General features: G+C 48.3%; 1 protein-coding gene and 1 non-coding gene across 4 annotated transcripts; both read left to right on the forward strand.

The window, feature by feature from the left end:
• Positions 1-5,063: 5,063 nt before the first annotated feature.
• Positions 5,064-5,161, forward strand: LOC140397429 (small nucleolar RNA U13). Its single transcript, XR_011936868.1, has one exon. It is a non-coding gene; the product is annotated as a small nucleolar RNA U13 (small nucleolar RNA).
• Positions 5,162-7,944: 2,783 nt separating this feature from the next.
• mak16 (MAK16 homolog (S. cerevisiae)) lies at positions 7,945-19,800 on the forward strand. 3 transcript variants are annotated; one of them, XM_072485734.1, is made up of 11 exons: positions 7,945-8,096; positions 10,426-10,475; positions 12,036-12,145; positions 12,664-12,728; positions 13,928-14,079; positions 14,703-14,757; positions 15,617-15,691; positions 16,049-16,147; positions 17,299-17,367; positions 18,175-18,403; positions 19,100-19,800. In XM_072485734.1, exons 1-10 carry the CDS (start codon positions 8,082-8,084, stop codon positions 18,364-18,366), a joined length of 882 nt encoding a protein of 293 aa, XP_072341835.1. In that variant the 5' UTR covers positions 7,945-8,081; the 3' UTR covers positions 18,367-18,403; positions 19,100-19,800. The 3 variants fall into 3 exon arrangements, with proteins under 3 accessions (XP_072341835.1, XP_072341834.1, XP_072341836.1); XM_072485733.1 differs by lacking the exon at positions 19,100-19,800 and having other exon boundaries at positions 18,175-18,636; XM_072485735.1 differs by lacking the exon at positions 19,100-19,800 and having other exon boundaries at positions 17,302-17,367; positions 18,175-18,636.
• Positions 19,801-19,924: the final 124 nt, after the last annotated feature.

Raw genomic sequence — 19,924 nt, forward strand, 5'->3', positions numbered from 1 at the left:
ACAGGCGTGCAAGATTCCACACTTTGTCTCCTGACTGCATCTGACTTTCCAGATGTAGACTTTAGGGCGCAGCTCCACTCACTCCTTGTGCACAACCAGGAGGTTTTCGAGGGCAGGGCACACTGCCCGACACGTACAAAATACATCTCAAACCGGATGCCACCCCAGTCATTCACGCCCCTCGTAGGGTCCCAGCACCCCTCAAGGACCGCCTCAAGCAACAGCTGCAGGACCAAGGAGTGCTTTCTCGGGTCACGGAACCAACGCCATGGGTCAGCTCCATGGTGTGTGTGAAGAAGCCATCCGGCGAGGTCCGGATCTGCATTGACCCGAAAGACTTGAATTCCAACATCATGAGGGAGCACCACCCTATACCTAAGCGGGAAGAGATCACGAGCGAAATGGCTCAGGCAAAAATATTTACCAAGCTTGATGCCTCAAAGGGCTTTTGGCAGATTCAACTGGATCCGTCCAGCCGGAAGCTCTGCACTTTCAACTCCATTGGGCAGGTTCTGCTATAACAGAATGCCATTCGGCATCATTTCTGCTTCCGAAGTGTTCCATCGCATCATGGAACAGATGGTGGAGGGTATCGAAGGGGTACGCGTCTACGTGGACAATATTATCATCTGGTCAACAACACCACAGGAGCACATCAGTGATCTCCAGCATGTCTTTGCACGTATCCGAGATCAGGGCCTGCGCCTTAACCGAGCTAAATGCTCTTTTGGCCAGACTGAACTGAAATTTTTGGGGGGCCACATCTCCCGGTCGGGCGTCCGGCCGGATGCCAACAAGGTGGCAGCCATCACGGCCATGCAGCGGCCGTCAGACAAGAAGGCAGTGCTACGCTTTCTCGGGATGGTCAACTTCCTGGGGAAGTTCATTCCCAACCTAGCTTTACACACGACTGCTCTTCGCCACCTGGTCAAGAAGACCACGGAGTTCCAGTGGCTGCCCGCACACCAGAGTGAATGGGAGGAGCTCAAGATCAAGCTCACCACCGCCCCTGCTCCAACGTGTGATGTGCCACATGACAGAAGGGTGGCTAAAGGGTCAGTGCCCACAATTTTACAATGTCCAGGACGACCTGGCCGTCGTTGATGGCATCCTCTTAAAATTGGATCGGATTGTGATCCCACACAGTATGCACCAGCTTGTCCTTGAGCAACTGCACGAAGGCCTACTTGGAGTCGAGAAGTGCAGACGGAGGGCCCGAGCGGCTGTGTACTGGCCAGGTATCAGCGACGACATCGCCAACATGGTAATCAACTGCCCCACCTGCCAGAGGTTTCAGCCGGCGCAACCCCGTGAGACCCTTCAGCCCCCCTGGTCGAAGGGCGGTGTCGCCCTCTTTCATGCGCTCGGCAGGGACTACGTTATTCTCATTGATTATTTCTCGAGTTACCCGGAGGTCATACGCCCGCACGACACTTCATCATCTGCTGTCATCCGGGCATGCAAGGAGACCTTCGCTCGCCATGGCATTCCGCTCACCGTCATGTATGACAACGGATCTTGCTTTGCGATTCAGGAATGGTCTTCCTTTCCCACTGCCTACAGCTTCACGCATGTGACGTCCAGTCCGTTGTATACTCAATCGAATGGCAAGGCGGAGAAGGGCGTCCATATTGTGAAGAGGCTTCTCTGCAAGGCTGCTGGTGCCGGGTCTGACTTCTGTCTAGCCTTGCTGGCTTATCGCTCGGCCCCACTGTCCACGGGCCTGTCACCGGCTCAGCTGTTGATGGGTTGCACCATCAGGACAACTGTTCCGTCCATTCATGTTCCTGACCTCGATCATGCCCCGGTCTTGTGGAAGATGCAGCCACAGCGCGATCAGCAGAAGGTGGCACATGATGCTCAGGCGACTGATCTTCCTGCCCTGGAGCCTGGCAACAATGTCCGCATACACCTGCCGGACGGTGGCTGGTCAGCAACGGCTGAGGTTCTCCGCCAGGTAGCTCCCCGATCATTCGTTGTTCGCATGCCTGATGGCTCTGTTCGCCGCCGCAATCGGCGGACCCTTCGTTTGACTCCACGCTCGCTACTGCACTCTGCACCGGTGCCATGCCCTCCTGTTGCCCCTGATGTCGACTTTGTTGAGCTTCCTGCCACGATGCATTTTCCTCTCTCGCCCGTCGATAGGCCCATTCCTCAGCCGGTGGCTCCTGACCCACCCTTGAGGCGGTCAACCCGAATTCGTCGCCCACCTGAGAGACTGAACTTATGAGCCTGTTTTAGTTTATTTTGTTCCATTGGACTTACTGAACTGGTTTACAGTACTGTTGACATGTTTCTATTATCGTTCTGTGTTTGAGAGTTTGCATTTGTTCCGTTCTTGGTACACTCTTGTTCTTATGTTGCACCTGCCATCTTCCTATGTATATAGTTAGCCTCCTGTACATTTTGTAGTTAATCTCACACACATATTTAGTTGCACCCAGTACACAATCTTATTTATTATCATGTAGGCACATTTTCTTGTTAAAGGGGGGGATGTCATGAATCCAGATCAACATATCATGGTGCAATCACACACACACTGATTGACAGGCATTTGGACCAACCAGCCCACACACAACATCGCAGCCAATCACTAGTAAGAGCACACGCACTATAAAAGGGGGAACACGAGAGTTCCCGCTCCTTCTGGTAGGAGACAGCTCGGGACACAGAGCTTGCTACACTCCGACATAGACAATGTGCTGAGTGCCTCACCAACATTAGTGATAGGGGTCGGTCCAGAGGTTAGCTGGTAGCGAACGTACCCAAGTATATAGTTAGTTACATCTGTTAGTTAACATAATAAAATCAAGTTGTACCATCTACAGCCTGTTGGCTCATTTGTGTATCAGGACACCCAACACGACAGTCCCATTTGTGATGTCAAACCAATTCTTTATTTGCAAATCCGACTGCAAGTATTACATGCAAAGTCACTGCGAAAGGGGTAGGTGAAGACTGTGAAAGGGGTGGGTGAAGATGCTGGCTTTGCGGTGTGCTGCCGGTGTCTGACTCTGTTTTCCTCAAGTGTTGAGATTGCTTGGTTGCACACCTCTCCATTAAGATCTCTGCAAGGTTGCTTATTCATCATGCAGGAGAGGAGAAAACGGCAGGAAATAAGCATTTGAGTTGTTCAATTGCTGCTGCTGCTGCCAGTCCCCGGGACTGGAAGTTTACTTTTTTACTCCGCAGTTGTGAAGAGGACTCCATAACATGATAGTCACAATCCACCTAATGAATTTTCAGTTCATTTTAGCTGGATCTTGAAAATCACAGAACCATGGCACCATTTAGCCACATGAGGAAACCCTCTGCCACAATTCCTCTGTCTCAGTCTTGGGTGTGCTGCCATTTCCCCCAATTATCCATTGGAAAGATCAAAGCCATTGTCTTTCGCCTTTTCACAAACTACATTCCTACGCCGATTGCTCTCCTCCCTGGCTGTGATCATCGGCTGAACTGTACCAGTGGCAACTTCTAAGTCCTATATGAACCCAAGCTGAGCTTCTGTCTACGTTATGCTCTTTGTCCCAAAGCTGCTGATCTCCACCATAACATCATCCATCATCCCATTATCAGTCTATCTGCTGCTGAAATCTACATCCATGCTTTAGTTACCTGCAACTTTGACTTCCAATACTTTCCTGCCTGTCCTGCAACTTTCATCCATAACTCTGCTGTCCGTATCTGATCTTGCAATAAGTCCCATTTACCCACATTTCCTGTGTTACCTGACCAATGTTTACTCCAGTTCAACATTATTATTATTACAAGCAGTTCAAATTCAAGACCCTCATTCTCATTCAAATTCTGCATCCCCCACCATGGCCTCCACCCTCACTGTTTTCTTAACCAACAATTTTCTGGGAACTTTGCATTCCTCAAAATGTGCCCTTTTCTGTATGCCATATTCTTTTTTACAAGAATATACTGTATTCCTGAAATATATAAAAACACACCATGACTTTCTTTTTCAAAAACATACTTTATTCAGAAAATCACAAAGTGCAATGAAATGCACATTTTAACATTAAAAAAAATGTTATTCCTTTCCCAGAGTCACAAGTCACTGCACAGAGTGGACAGGCCGAGCCCTTTATCCAACACCTTGCTCCAAAAGCCGATTAAAATTCAATTATAATAATCTTTATTGTCACAAGTAGGCTTACATTAACACTGCAACTGTGAAAAGCCTGAATCCAATTCATGGTCCCCACAAAAGAGACACCATAGATTCAAGCTGACAAGGTCAGGCATTTCACCTGATGACTTGATCCTTCCTACGCTTGATCTTAACCAAAGGACTGAACCAACATTCAATGTGCATAAAGGGCAACACAGATCAGTTTCCTTCAATACTGTATGTGGCCCCCCTGAGGCGACATCCCCAGTCCAGGACATTGAAATGTGCACATCTGCAGAACTCAGTCGACTGCTCTTTGCAGTGGAAGACCAGAAGGTTTCGAGTAGACCAACGAGGGCCTTTCACAGAGTTGATGGTCCTCCAGCAGCAGTTGCACCCTCCCCATTCCCTTCACCCTCAGCTGCCTAAACTCTGAAATGTCTTCCCTGCACCTTTCTGCCCGTGACCAAGTGTTCCTTTAAAAGGTACCTTGAAAAACAAACCTCTTTGACCAAGCTTTGGATCATCTGTGCTGACACCTCCTATGTAGTCACATTTTGTCCAATTACTATCCTGGGACTTATTGTTACATTAAAGGTTCAACTATATTGAATTGCCAGTTGTCTGGGTTGAGCTGGGGAACATGACAGAACTTTGAAAGCCAATGTGCCGTCCTGCGCACGCGCAAGAATGGGTGGCGTTGGACGTTCCCTTGACGTACGTCATCACGTCGTCATATATTTGCATAGTTAATATATAAGGTTGTTTTGGAGATGATATTTTCAGTGAAAGTTACCGAACGAAAAGAATGCCGGTGGCAAACTGAAGAGCAGCGTCCCTGCCGCACGGTGCCACGAGAATGAGACATGGTTTGGTTCACCTTGACCTAAAAGGTGTTTGCTCTGAGTGGGGTTTCAAGCGGCCACGACGTTCTCCGATCCTTCTGGTTCAGACATGTGATGAATGGGTGTTTCACGCGCATGCGTGATATGTGCCGTCCTTCCTGTTACGACAGGGCACATTACCCGTCTGATTCTGAGCTGGGAGGAATTGTTAGTGTCCCGCCTACTGGTAGCTTGTTAATGTTTGCAGGAGTAAGTGGGTTTTTACCGCTTTTTGCATGTCGAGCAAGGGGCTTTGGTGAATGTCAATCTTATTTGTGCTTTAATTCCCCCTCCTGACATTGTACCGTGGAATGCACTGTCTCAGTGTGTAGTGGAGGTACATTGAGGAAAGGAATTGAAATTGTGTCCGGTCTCGGTTATTCATACAAATCAAGGAGAGGGAGAGGGTCCTAACATCGATAAACAACCGTTCACCAGTGGCCTCTGTTTTCTGTCAATCAGCCAATTTTGTACCCATGTTGCTGTTCTCCCTGATATTTAAATAGAGGAGAAAAGGGAATACAAAGATGTGCTGAAAATAAAGACGTATGGCGGGATTCTCTGTTCCTGAGGCTAAGTGTTGATGCCGGGGCAGGACTTGTGGGCTTCTGCGACAGCAAAACTGGCATCGCACCTGGACCAATTCAGTGACCGTGGAGCCGGCGCCACATGGAGCACAATCAATTCCAAATGAGAAACGGTGCAGGATTCGCCGGGTCTGTGATTGACACTCGGGAGGCTGACGAGCTGCAGCCACACGTACACATTACACTCCCCACACACACTCATCCCAGCCAACAAGATGGCACTGGTTGCATTGGAGTGCGCGCATCCCGCTGATGGGTCGTTGGGGCCGGAGGGCACCGAGAGGGGTGGCCTGGGGAGACACATACGACCTGTGGCCCTGAGTTCACAGTGGACAGTCAGCGGTGTGCTCCGTGCCCGTCCATCCTGACAGCACAGCCTACCTCCTGGCCACGCCCTCTGCCCTGGCTGAAGCCCCCCCCCCCCCCCCCCCCCGGCCAGCGGTATGACTGTCAGCAAACTATGGCGATGTTCAACCCTTTCCATACCCCCTCTCTCTTCCTCAGCAGCCATGGCGCCTGTTTCACGATTTTATGCCCCAGTAGAGGCACAGCATTGTGGAGACCCCGGAGAATCCCGGGTCAGGCCCATCAATGCGGTGTTTAATGTACGTGCATTCTGGGACTCATTGATGCCACTGACGAGGCACCGGAGAATTGCGATTTAGCATGAAGCTGGCGCCCGCCATGATTTTGGCATCAAAACTGATTCTCCGTCCAATTGCATTTCCTGATTCTGGGACCAGTCAGTAGAGATTCATGCCCATATTGCCAAAGCCTTTTATCTTGTACCCATCAAAATTTCAAACAATCAGGACAATTTATACTACAGGAGAAAATGGTGAAAAGCAATATGCTGATATTCAAGAAAAGGCAGGTGGAATTTGTGTGGAGTTGAAATACCAGTTGGGCCATATGGCTATTCCTGATATTCTTGGATGTCACTTTTCAGATACACAACTTTGTTTGTGAGAAAAGTGATTGTCTGCTGCAGTGGCACCATCCTTCCCTCTGAGCCAGAAACTCTCAGTTCAAGTCCCACTTCGGGACTTGATGGCCAAGGGAGGTGCATTGATAACAATTGATAACATGGCCAAAGGGCTTGATTATGTGCCGGGACGTGAAATTGGCCAAGTGACAGGAAGCAGAGACTGGCGCTGGTGTGAAGGAAGGTTTATCGTGCGGCTCCCGGGTGTGGGTGTTCGGACCCCTACTCCTCTTGGTGTATATGAATGGCCTCATCATTGGACACAGTTTCAAAATTTGTGGGTGTCACCGAACTTGGAAAATAATTGTGGACTGCGAGGAGGATAACAAACAGCGAGCTTCGAAAGGGTGATGACACACGAGTAGACAGGTTGGTAGAATGAGCAGACAGGGGCTGGTTTTGCACAGGGCTAAATCGCTGGCTTTGAAAGCAGACCAAGGCAGGCCAGCAGCACGGTTCAATTCCCGTACCAGCCTCCCCGAACAGGCACCGGAATGTGGCGACTAGGGGCTTTTCACAGTAACTTCCTTTGAAGCCTACTTGTGACAATAAGCGATTTTCATTTTCAAGTGGCAGACAAAATTCTCCTGCCGAGGAGGGTGAAGCAAGTCAATTTTCCTGGAAGTACGGGGAGAGGCAACAGAGAACATAGTGTAGAAAGAGGCCATTCGGCCCATTGAGTCTGCACCGACCCACTTAAGGCCTCACTTCCATCCTATCCCCGTAACCCAATAACCCCTCCTAACCTTTTTGGTCACCAAGGGCAATTAATCATGGCCAATCCACCTAACCTGCATATCTTTGTATTGTGGGAGGAAACCCACGCAGACACGGGGAGAACGTTCAGACTTCCCAGCAGGGAATCGAACCTGGGTCCCTGGCGCTGTGAAGCCACAGTGCTATCCACTTGTGCGACAGTGCTGATAAAACAAAGGGTACAATTTTTAAAAAAAATTGGGCACCCAATTTTCCAATTAAGGGACAATATAGTGTGGCCAATTCACCTTCTCTGCACATTGTTGGGTTGTGGGAGTGAGACCAAAGCAGACACGGGGAGAATGTGCAAACTCCGTCCAGACAGTGACCCGGGGCCGTGATCGAACCCCGGCCCTCGGCGCCATGAGGCAGCAGCGCTAACCACCGTGCTGCCCCTCACGAAGGGTACAATTCTGAAAATGATGGTGCTTGAAAAGGAGGGGTGGTTTGTGCCAACTCTTCAACCTTGCGCCATTGGGCTGCATTGCACCGACGAGAGAGGGAGGGAGAGAGAGAGAGAGAGAGAGAGCGGCACCCAGCGGCCTGGATGGGGAACCGCAGCAGTCAGCCCCACTCCCCCCGCCCCCACCTCCCTAGCCCCGCCCCGACTGCCATGAGGAGGGAAGATGGCGGCGGCTGTGTGAGGCGGCGTGTGTCCGGAGCTTGAGCGGCGAAATCGGAGCGGGTGAAGGGGCAAGTCAGGAGAGCTCGGGCCGGCTGAGCAGCGCAGGGAGGAGGCAGCCATGCAGCACGACGACGTGAGTGCGGGGCTGAAGGGTCTGCGAGCTTGGGGAGGGATTGGGGAGAGTCCAAGGTAAGAGTCCCGATGGAGGCCCGTGTGCAGCTAGAGGACACCCCCCCCCCCCCCCCCCCTCCCCACATCCCAAATAGACTTTCTTCACGAAACCCATGTCAGGAAATCACAGGACACTTCAGAGTTTACGTAATGTGGAAATGAGATGAGTTTCTTTGAGTCCAATGTGTGGCACCCTGAGGTGGCCTCACTCCTTTTTCAGGCAGCACCCGCCTCTTCGTCCCCCCCCCCCCCCCCCCCCCCCCCAGGGACCGAGGATGATCTGCTGCCGCCCCACTGGGCTCTAAGATGGCTGCTCGAAGCCCTGCCCGCAGTGGGTGCTGAAAAGGGTTTGGGGAGAAGGCGGGCCGTTAGGAGGAGTGGGGGCGCCTCGCCACCCTGGCGCCCAGCTACCTCGGCCTGACCCCTGAGGCCCCTCGATATGCTCGGCCGATGCCATCCTGATCGAGGCCCTCTCAGAAGCCAGGCACTCTCATGAGCTTGGACAAGGAGTCATCCAGACTTGAAAAGTTAACCGCTTTCTCTCTCTCTCCACAGATGCTATCAGATCTGCTGAGATTGTCCACCCGTTTCTGTTTTTTTTGTTTCAGATTCCAGCATCCACAGTGATTAGCTTTTCCTGTCATAGATATAACCTTTATTAGTCTCATAAGTAGGCTGACCGTAACACTGCAATGAAGTGACTGAAAACCCCCCAGTCGCCACATTCCGGCGACTGTTCGGGTACACTGAGGGAGAATTCAGAATGTACAATTCACCTAACAAGCACATCTTTTGGGATTTGTGGGAGGAAACCGGAGCGACCGGACGAAACCCATGCAGTCACAGGAAGAATGTGCAGACTCTGCACAGACAGTGACCCAAGCCGGGAATCGAACCCAGGTCCCTGGCGCTATGAAGCAACAATGCTGACCATTGTGCTACTGTGCCACCCTGTGGGTACGCTTCGCCCTCTTTGGGAATGTTCACTACATTTGGAATTACAGCTTGGGTTTGCAATTTTTCATAGTTTCCAACCCTTCATGATATGATGGTGTGAGGGCCTGAGATAATTACCTTTCCCATTGTGGCTTTTGTGCATTCCTGGAGTTCTGTGAGTGTCTGGGGTACCGTGTATAGTTTTGCACACGTTACTGGAAGGATGTGATCACCCGAGATGGGTACAGAGCAGACTTGCATGGACGTTGCCAGAATTGGGTATTCTGTTGTTTTCTCTGGAGCAGAGGACAGATTCAATTCTTCCATCGGGCAGGGGATACAGAAGTCTGAGAACACGCACGAACAGACTCAAAAACAGCTTCTTCCCCGCTGTTACCGGACTCCTAAACGACCCTCTTGTGGACTGACCTCATTGACACTACACCCCTGTATGCTACATCCGATGCCAGTGCTTATGTAGTTACATTGTGTACCTTCTGTTGCCCTATTATGTATTTTATTTTATTTCCTTTTCATTTCTTGTACTTAATAATCTGTTGAGCTGCTCGCAGAAAAATACTTTTCACTGTACCTCGGTACACGTGACAATAAACAAATCCAATCCAATTGAGTGTGTTAATCAAGAGAAACTGAGATAGAGTAACCTAAATTTGTTGGCAGAGTGAGCAATAACCATTAAAATGAATTGGTGGAAGGATTAGCGGTGCTGAGAAACTTTTCCACACTGAGGGAACTCACTACCTGAAAGGATAGTCAAGGCAGCAACCCCATCTAATTTAAACAGCACATGGAGGTGCTGTAATTTGCAGGGTGACCTACCAAGGGCTGGAAGGTGACATCAGGCTGGTCACTTTTTCAGCTGGCACAGACACAGTGGTCTCCATCTGTGCAGTAAATTTTTCCCCCTCAGGATTTTTACTCTTGGTGCTTGTGAAATGGCCACATCCCTGGAGTGATCTGATTATCCTTTGCCAAGACTTGGGGAACTACAGTGCACCGGTAGATTATGTTTGAAGTTCAGTGTATATCAAGTCTCCAAGCAGTCGGAATTTCAGGCTGAGTCCAAACGTAAAGGAAATCCAGAGCTCTCCTCGTTGCTGTACAAAAGAGAGCAGCGGTTCGTCAACGCCCAGTGTGAGTGGCATTACAATTCCATTTCACAGAAAGCAGTTTCACCTCATATAATAAATAACTGGAATAATTTTATCCACCAAGATTTTGCAGTGACGGTCACCAGTCTGCCTGCAGTTTCTGCTAAATGCATTTGCATTTCAGTTTGTAGTCATCTTGTTCATCAGAGTGGAATTGAATTGGATTTGGTCTTTTCCCTCCAGGTGCTTTGGGATGTCATCGGAAACAAACAGTTTTGTTCCTACAAAGTGAAGTAAGTAAAAATTCCCAAAAATTAAACCTGGCCATGGCCGAAGTGTGTGACTTCTTTTTCCGGGGAGTTTGCATTTGTAATAGCAGGAATTGACATCCGATCTCGAGTGTGGAGTGGCCTGAAGTTCCCCATCCCCTTTGTGCCATAGTCAAACCACCGCCATCTCCCTGTCAGCGCTAAGGGAAAAGCATCTTTCTGATGATCACTGGACTGGTTTCACACACCTCACGTGCTCTGCTCTGTGGGACGTTTGTTAACCAGGGTGGGAGATGTGGAAGGGGAGGATTCAGGGCAGCACATAGTTTGTAAAACAAAACAGTTAGTTGGCTCAGTGAAACCTGCAGCGCAGAAAGCCATTCAGCTCACCATGCCAGTTTCAGGCTCTTTGAAAGAGCAGTGTGCTGTGTCCCACCCTCATTGTCCAGGAGCTGCCCAACTCCCCTTTTAAATTATTTACGGAAGCAGCTTCCACCACCTTGATAAGTAAAGCATTCCAAATCCCAACAACTCGAGTGAAAATAATTCTCCTCATCTCCCTCTGCATCCTTTGCCACTGATATAAAATGAATGGCCTCTCTGTGTATTGCTTCGCTCCTCGGAAGGAGCAGACTTGTATCTGCTTGATCAAAACCCCTCATGTCAAAGAGGTCAACACTTGGCCTTTATTCCAAAGAATAGTCACAGTTCTTCCAAACACTCCTCCCAACTGAAGATCCTCCTGCCTGTTGACATCCTGGTAACCCTCGTCCTAAGGCCTTGGCTGATGTGTGGTGTCCAGAATTCTCCATAGACACCACCTGAGGTTTTCCTGTGATATATAAAGTTCTAGCATGATTAGCCTATCAACCTTGCAATGCTGCCTTTAAGGATGTGTGCATCTGGGCACCCAAAGTCACCCCTCATCTACACTTTTCCAAATTGTGACATTACACAGTCGAGGGTTATGGGCAGGGGTAGGTCGCAGACAGGAAAGTGAAGTTGAGTCCACAACTAGATCAGTTGTGATCTAATTGAATGGCAGAGCAGCCTCGCCGAGCCGAATGTCCTGCTTCGTAATCCTACGTTCCTGTATTATTCTGGTTTTATTTTTGTAGGTCCAAAGTGCATCATTTCATGCTTGACGCTGTTGGAATTAATCTACTGTGCTTCTGCCCTTCCTGTTTCTGATTTCCTATGTTTGCCATTATTAGCTCTTCTTCTAAGTTGCAGATCACCTGTAAACTTAATAATGCTGTTCCCACCACCCAAGTCCACGCCCAGAAAATGGAAAGAGTAATCGGCCCAAAATGCGTCACCTTGAGGAACACTTGCAAACCATCTCGCAGTCTGAAACACATCCATGCACCTACATAATACACCATATGTAGATCCCTTGCTTTACAGAGCTGGATATTATTTCTTTTTTTAGAATGGGATCCTGCTCTCCTATTGTGCTGGGTTTTCCTGTATCATCGGCAGCTAATTCTCTGGCGTATTTGACAGCTCTGTTTTAAGAAAAAACACGTCACACATTTCATGAATCTTTTAATGTTGGTTCTCTTTTGTCTTTCACCTTTGCAGGACTAAAACGCAGAACTTCTGTCGCAATGAGTACAATATCACTGGCCTGTGTAACAGATCCTCCTGTCCGCTGGCCAACAGTCAATATGCAACCGTCAAGGAGGAGAAAGGTAAGCAATCTGTTCTCTATCTGAAACTATCTTTCCACCCTCACATTGCAAACTTTAAGCCGTACTTCTGCTGGTTCACCCATGTGTGATTGAAGTAGAGACTTTGAAGAACATTTAGATAGGTGGCTAAACGTGAGGGAGAGGGCACCATTGAGGAGTTGAGGTAGAATGACTGCACATATGGGGGGGAATGAACGATGTTGGGTGGTTGGTCAGAATGGCTGGTTTCCCTTGTCAAATGTCTACTTATTTATGTTTAATGGTTAAATGTTTGCTAAATAACACTTCTACTCAACACTTATGAATGTATGCAACCTATTGTACCATCTGTATTTGCCAGGATAAGCACTTATTATTGCTTCATACCATCAGATGATGCAGGGTTGATTTTGCTCATCAAGCATTTTTATAAGGAGGTCTCTAGGCTTGGGTTCTCCTGCCTCCTCTTACTGCGATGATGGTGGGTCTGCCTGTCACAGGTTCCCCATACGCTAAAGTTGCCATTTTGCATTGTGCAGGTCAGTGTTTCCTGTACATGAAGACAATTGAACGAGCTGCGTTTCCATCTCGATTGTGGGAGAGGGTAAGCACAGACTGAATGACTTGCTATCTGAGCTGGCAGTCCTCGTACTCGATACATAATTAGTGCCTGGAAACAACGTCAGTTGAAAGGTCGTAAATTGGAACCGATTTTCCCATGGGAACAATGGCATGAATGGAGGATTGGTTCCTGAACTAAGGGCGGAAATCACTCATGAGGCGTCCGGGAGTGTAAAATACTCTCAACCGTTGCTCTGTTTCACTGAGGTGACTGTTGATGTATATGGGGGATTTGATGAAGCCATCAATCACTGTTCAAATTTGAATTTCCGAAAGTGAACGTATATTAAATCTATAAATGCGTGAAAATCGCGATGGTGACTCCAAATAAATTGAACAGAATAAATCATTCATGTCCAACCTAATAAAGACGGTTCGACCTGTCCAGTCATACAGATGGGCAGCACAACGTCACTGAACATGCTGGGTGGCATTGTAAAGTCGAAACTGAAGTTGAAATGGGGTGTCAAATAAACGTTGCAAGCACTGTTTGTTGTAAATATAGTAAAGTCGAGGACTGTCTGTAATTTCTGTGATATTCCTCCTCTTTGATGAGAGTTAATTGGTTGTTTGTAATAACCCAAGAGGAGATCTGGTGGAATATGTTCCTTACTGATTATATGTGATCCTGGAGGCACTGAATCTCTTTTGTGGTTTGCCATCATGACCACACTTTGAGATTACTTAATGCCCTGAGTCCTGTGTTGCAGGAGTAACATAGCAAATAATTCACACATGTGGCGAGCGAAAGGAACAAAGTAGACAAGGAATAGCACGTGTGAGACACATTGGGAGTAACGCAAATTGGCAGGGTGGAGGGGGGAATGCATGTATGACGTACAGAGAAATGATACTTGGGAACAGTCGACGAGATCATAAGGAATGACATGCATGGCGTGTCAGCAATAGCACGTGTGAGGCTCATTAGACGTAGCATTTGTGAACCGTGATGGATTCATGAGGTACACGTGGGTGCAGTTACTGCTGCAGAAACTTCAAATAAACCTTCAGGTGATCCCTGGTGGCAGCTGTTCCTCCATCCTCCAGTTTTGCCTCTTGCATTGGTTGGTGTTTTGCTGCTAGAATTTGTACTCATTTATCTGTTTAAAGAGTAACTTTCTGTTCTTGCCCTTAAAGCCAAGGTCGTTCAGCTCAGTATTATCCTTTCTAAATATTTTGCAGGTAAAGTTGAGTAAGAATTATGAGAAAGCTCTCGAGCAGATTGATGAGAATCTCATCTACTGGCCCCGGTTCATCAGGCACAAGTGCAAGCAGCGCTTCACAAAGATCACCCAGTATCTCATCCGCATCCGCAAGCTTACCCTGAAGAGACAGTAAGTTTGTTCTGGAGTGTGACGCCAGCTTTGGTCTTTGTTCAATTGGAGCTCATGACAAACCGCTCATCTAGTGCTTGGGCTCTCATTTTGGAAGCGGGAAGTAGTACGGAGGCGATGATCACCCGAGATTAAAGGACCATCTTCATCAGTGAGAATCCAGGAGTGACGATTGGAGGTGGACATGTAGCTGTGGGGACCTGGCCGACTGTCTTCAGCTCTGTCTTGCCTCATGACCACCGTGTGTTACCCAGTGAATCTGCTTATTTTCCAGCGCTCAAGGCTGCAAAAACCCAAAAGGGGCTCCTCGGCTTTGTGATGGGAGGGTCGGATGACATTTAACTTCTGAAACAAAGTTGGATGCCTCCCACAGAGGCAAAAGCCTTTAGCTGAGCACAACCACATTGCTTACGCAGCACTGCTAACTGAAGACCCGAGAGTGGTCTGAACCTGGATCTTTACCAAAATCACCCCCTGAGTGAAAGCAAAGACACAACTTGCTCCTGATGCCTCAGTCACTGACGTTGGCCGTCTTGGGTGGTTGATGCCGTACTCTGCTGTGTAGCACATGGGATTGGGTATCTTCCCCTTTCTCAGGCTAACTTTGTTGTGTTTTCTTTTAGGAGGAAGTTGGTACCTTTAAGCAAGAAGGTTGAACGGAGAGAGAGCCGGAGAGAGGTAAACTGCTGTTGCACTTCCATGTGATTTGACTGACCTGACTGTGAATGAACGTGCATTGGCGTGTTTCCTCTGTGACAGTGACTTGTTGCTGAGAGAGATTTTGATGCCACTTTAGGGTGTTATTGGCACCTTTCAGAGTCTCCATGATCCTTCTCAACGTGAAGATAAAAGGGTTCCGTTGGGCTGTCTGAGTTACTGGAAGCATTCACTGCCATGTGAAGTATATTGGATACCACCTTATTTAGGCAGACACAACACAACATAGAATTATCTCGCACACGAGGAGGCTTTTCAGCCCATCCGCGTCTGTGCTACCTCTTTGAAAGAGCAATCCAGTTGATCCCATTTACTTGTTCCTGGTAGCCCTCCAGTTTTTTTCCCCTTAAAATATTTATCCAGTTTATTTTTGAAAGTTACTGTTGAGTCTGTTTCTAACCACCCTTTCAGGCAGTGCATTCCAACATGCTGCGTAAATAAGATTCGCCTCACCTCCCCTCTGTCTGTCAGACTGGTTCCTCATCTTTCTGACACTGGCAGTCTCTCTCTATCGTGATTTTGAATACCCCAATTAAATCTAACCTTGCCCTACTGTGCGCTGAGCAAAGCAATCCCAACTTTTCTGGTCTCTCCAAGTAGCGCAAGTACCTCATTCTTGCTACCATTCAGGTAGATCTCCGCACCCTCTCCCAGCCTTGGCATCCTTGTGATGTCGGAATTGAGTGACAGAGTCAGCAGCTCCCAGTTGTTAGTGATCGGTGGTGATTCCAACGGGATGAATTTGGTTGGGGCGGGTCATTCCTGTGCTAGGGGCGGGGAGGCTGCAATGTGGCAGAGTCTGACTGTTGTATCTTTACAGGAAAAAGCTCTGATCGCGGCTCAGCTGGACAATGCCATTGAGAAGGAACTGCTGGAGCGACTGAAGCAGGGGACGGTGAGTCGCTGAGCTTTATGGGCTTGGGTTTGAGCTCACATTGAGATCATGTGTAACTGTTGAGGGCGGGACACACGAAGCATCCTCACACTGTATGAGGGAATGGCCATGTTTGACAAACCAGTTGGATGGTGGTTGCCTTGTGCTGCGGAATGGTCTGCTTCGGCAGGCACATGTTTTATGGGGTGTGAAATTGTAACTCCACTAATGGGTGTATTAGTAAGTCAGTCCCACTGCATTCGAGCAGAGAGAGAGAGAGGCGAGCTAAAGTGCGGGTTTGGAGGTTGCTGTTGTCACCAAGGGTGGACCCCTGGGGAATCTCTCCATTAGTAATGCCTTCCTTTCTTCTCCCGCCAGTATGAAGACATCTACAACTTCCCCATTCATGCTTTCGACAAAGCGTTGGAGCAGCAGGATGAAGAGAGCGAGACAGATTCCTCGGAAGAAGAGGATGAGGTAAGTGCCGACAGAAGTTGGAAGAAAAACAAAATCGTCCCTGATTGTCATTGATTCTGATGAAATTTGAATGCTGATTGGTTGGACTGTGCCTGGTTTCCTTGGTCCAGCTTCCGTGAACCTAAGTTGTTTTGGGCAGTGTTGTCCAGTGCCTCACTGTCTCACTGGAAATCCAAATGTGGCTGATGTATTTTTGATTGGCAGATCAAAAAATCAGTAACAAGACCTCACTCTTGGGTCTATAATCTCCGTACTCAAATTAGCATGTTTGTGCCGATTAACTTTTTAATCCTTTTGTTAATGAGCAGTGTACGGGGATTTTTTGGTGGTTGTGTGTCCTTTATTTCCTTGATCACTGCTCATCTGTTAAATGTTGGGTGATGGAGGGAATTCCAGACTTGACACCATGGAAGCATCAGCAATCTTTATAAGGATAGAGAAGCTGACCTCGTCAGATTGACTAATCTGGGCGAGCTGCACAGATCCCAATCAGTGGACAGCTGTCCCAAAAGGGCACGTTACAGCAACAGGCAGACACCATCCTTGCTCCATTCAGGATGTGCGTCTGGAGGGGCGGGGGGTTGGAAGGGTCTGAATGGAGGGTGGGGCCGTGAGTCAGCAGGAAGGTTCTGGGTGGAGAGCAGGGGAAGATCTTGCGGGTGGGTGGAGGAGAGTCTGGTTGGAGAAGGGGTGGGGATGGTGGCTGGGCATGGGTTGGGGAGGGATCTGCGATATTTCATTGAGTCGACTGGTGCAGCAGTTGCTCCGGCAAAGTGGCTAACTTGGACAGAAAGTTCGAAGCTACTCTGCGATGTGTTGAATTTGATGAAACTCGTGCCAGAATTCCAGATTTTGATGAAAGAGTTTTGCACTGAATGATGCTGTTCACTACATGTGAAATGCATTCACCTGTGATATCCAGGAGGCATTTTCTACTAAAGTTAATGCCAGAAGCAGAAAGAATGTTGCCACCACTGCATGAGGACCAGTCAGTGATTTCTGTTGGACACTGCTCCAGTGCAGCATGTTCTCCAGACCTGTCAAATTAACTATGTAGGGAATGTGTTGAAGTTACTGACAGTCTCAAAAGAAACTGGATATTGCTCTTCTGTTCTGTAATATTTCTCTCTCTCTCTCTCTCTCTCTCTCAGCAGGACGTTGGCCAAGTGGAATATGTGGAGGGTGACGAAATAGATGAGAGTGACCTGAGTGACTTTGAGGTATTTGGCTCAATGATGCCTCAATTCTTCTCCATTTGGGGGAGGGAGGGGAATATATTGCCGGGGATGTCGGTGGTGGTGGGGGCGTTGGCAAGGAATGGAATGCTGCTATGAATTCCCAAGTCATTCGGTCAATGAATGCTGTCAAGTGTTGAATGTTGTCAGCCATCCCAGGTGAGGTATATTGTGATGTGTCTTGTAGCCAATTGACTGTGGAGATTTTTATTCCAACTGCCTGTTCGAATTGCCTCCAGCTGCCAACCTGCACAGCCATTATCTGATGCAGCAAATCCACTTTCCCTGTTAGGTTTATCTGTCGTGAAAAATGTCTTCAGAAAGAAACGGCTCTGTTCTTGACCTGTGCAATGCACTGTGCCGGGGTCCCAGCTCAATGTGAAATTGGTCACGGTGTTAAGTACTGCCCTTTGGTGTTAAAACAAATTTTAATGTGATGAGTTCTGAGTCCCTGCCAGCTAGCATGTGTGTGAGGTTTGGATGAAGCTTGGCCTTTCCTGCCTCAGCTTACTTCCATTCACGACTTCAGTTGACACCTGAGAAGGAACCATGTGGATGAGGTGCAGAGCTGTTTTTGGAAATGTATCCCAGTGGGTCTTCAAGGGAAAAGGGGTAGGAGGTGGGGTGTGGGACGAAAACAAACTCTGGGAAGCATTTGAGAAGCCTCCTTGCCCCTATCCCCCCCCCCTCCCCCCACTGGGGTATCTGCAGGAGTGCATGATGTACCAGCACTACCCTTGTCAAGTTGCTGCTACCAGCTGACTGAAACGTTTTTGACCCACACACCTGCAGGCCATGGACAAACTGGAGGTGGACGGTGAGGAGGAACAGGAGCATTCCAGCATCGCTGAGGAGCAGGAGAAAGAAACCTCCATATCCAAGGGAAAAACACCAGTCAAGGGCCTTGCCCGGAAGAAGCGACCTTTTGTGGAAATCGAATATGAACAGGAGACAGAGCCATCCGCCAAAGCAAGCAGTACGTGACAGCTCTGATTGAAGCATTGCTCAAACTGTACTGAAGGTGAGGATTGGACGCAAACTCCATTCTAAAGACCTTGTTGAGGAAAGGAGCTTTCAGTCTCCACAATGAGCAAAATATCTTTGCAGCTGCCACATAACATGGCCTTGACTGAGGAATGCGAGAACCATGTTAGACATTGTTACAGTGTGAATTGTGGCTGTGTGTTTTCCGTTAGCCTTCATCAGCCCCATTTTATATGACAATGAATAAAGAATGTGTGTAACTGAACTGTGCATACAGTTTTAGAAGTCTTGGAGTAATTATCTGCTCATTCCCCAGTCAAAATCTCTCCACACTGAACTGCTGTGCCAGTGAACTGGCACCCTTCACTATCTCAACCTGTTGGAAACGTCAGAGGCTCGAGCCAGCAGTTGCCGAAACTCAGACCCAAAATGACTGCATGGTGCAGTCATGTATGTCTCTCTTGCAGTTAAAATAGATGAGCAAAACGCTGAGCAAATTACACCAGTCTTGAATGCTCCTTTCAAATGGTTCCCATTGGATCAGTGAGTAAATGCTGATCCGAGCAGATTAGAATGTCCCAGGTTGGGGTTGTGCTGTACCTGTGCTGAGTGGAGGAACTGGAGTCTGGTGAGGGGTTGGGAGGTGGGTGGAGTGGCGGTGGTAGTTAATTACAGCTACACACAGGGGGTAGCATCGGGCTCTCACATTTCCTCTCTTTGACATTTCCAACAGGTTGAGATAGTGAAGGATGCCTGTCGGACTGTACCCCACTAAGAAATTACCACTGTCCAGGAGGTGCACGACTGTGAGCAGGGAACTTCTCTGTCGTTAGCATTCAGGCCACTCGTCAGGTTCACACGGGTCAGATGAGGTACAGTTAGACTCAAGCCCCAATTCCCATTTTTCTGTTTAAATGTGTGACGTTAGCCCTCTGTAACATCCTAAATCCCTCTGAGACATGGGTGTTTCTCCCATGGCGTAATCTGGTACAATCCCTAATTTATTCACCATCTGCAGCCAAGCTAAATTCTCCTCTTAAGATGCTTTTTAAAATCCACCTATTGGACCAAGCTTCTAGTCATCTGTTGAATTTGAACACAAGTGACTTGGCGTGATGTTTTATTGCGATTTATTATACAGCACCTTGCACAACTTCAAAAGGCGGTTTAGTCATTGTTGTAATGCAGGAAACGCAGCAACCAAATTTCCCACAGCAAGCTCCCCACCAACAACAGTGTGATGCTCTGTTTGAATAATGCTTACTCATGCACCAGGGTCAAAACCTGCCCTTCTTTGAAACAGTGTATAGAATTGTTTCCGCGGACCCTGACATCTGTCTGGAAGACAGCATTCCCTCAGTACTGCATTAGAGTTAACCTGGCCTGTGTTCTTGTCTCTGGAGTGGAATGATCCACCACCAACTGACTTTGGCTCAAAGTGCTGGTACTAAGCCATGGGTGATGCCAAACCAGCACCCACCTGACTGAACATGTAGGAATCAACATGTGTTACTGAGTTTATCCCCATGCCTGGGTCCAGCTTGCTAAGCTTATCCTG

This window comes from Scyliorhinus torazame, chromosome 20 (genome assembly GCF_047496885.1).
Source record: "Scyliorhinus torazame isolate Kashiwa2021f chromosome 20, sScyTor2.1, whole genome shotgun sequence".
NCBI classification, from domain to species: Eukaryota; Metazoa; Chordata; class Chondrichthyes; order Carcharhiniformes; family Scyliorhinidae; genus Scyliorhinus; species Scyliorhinus torazame.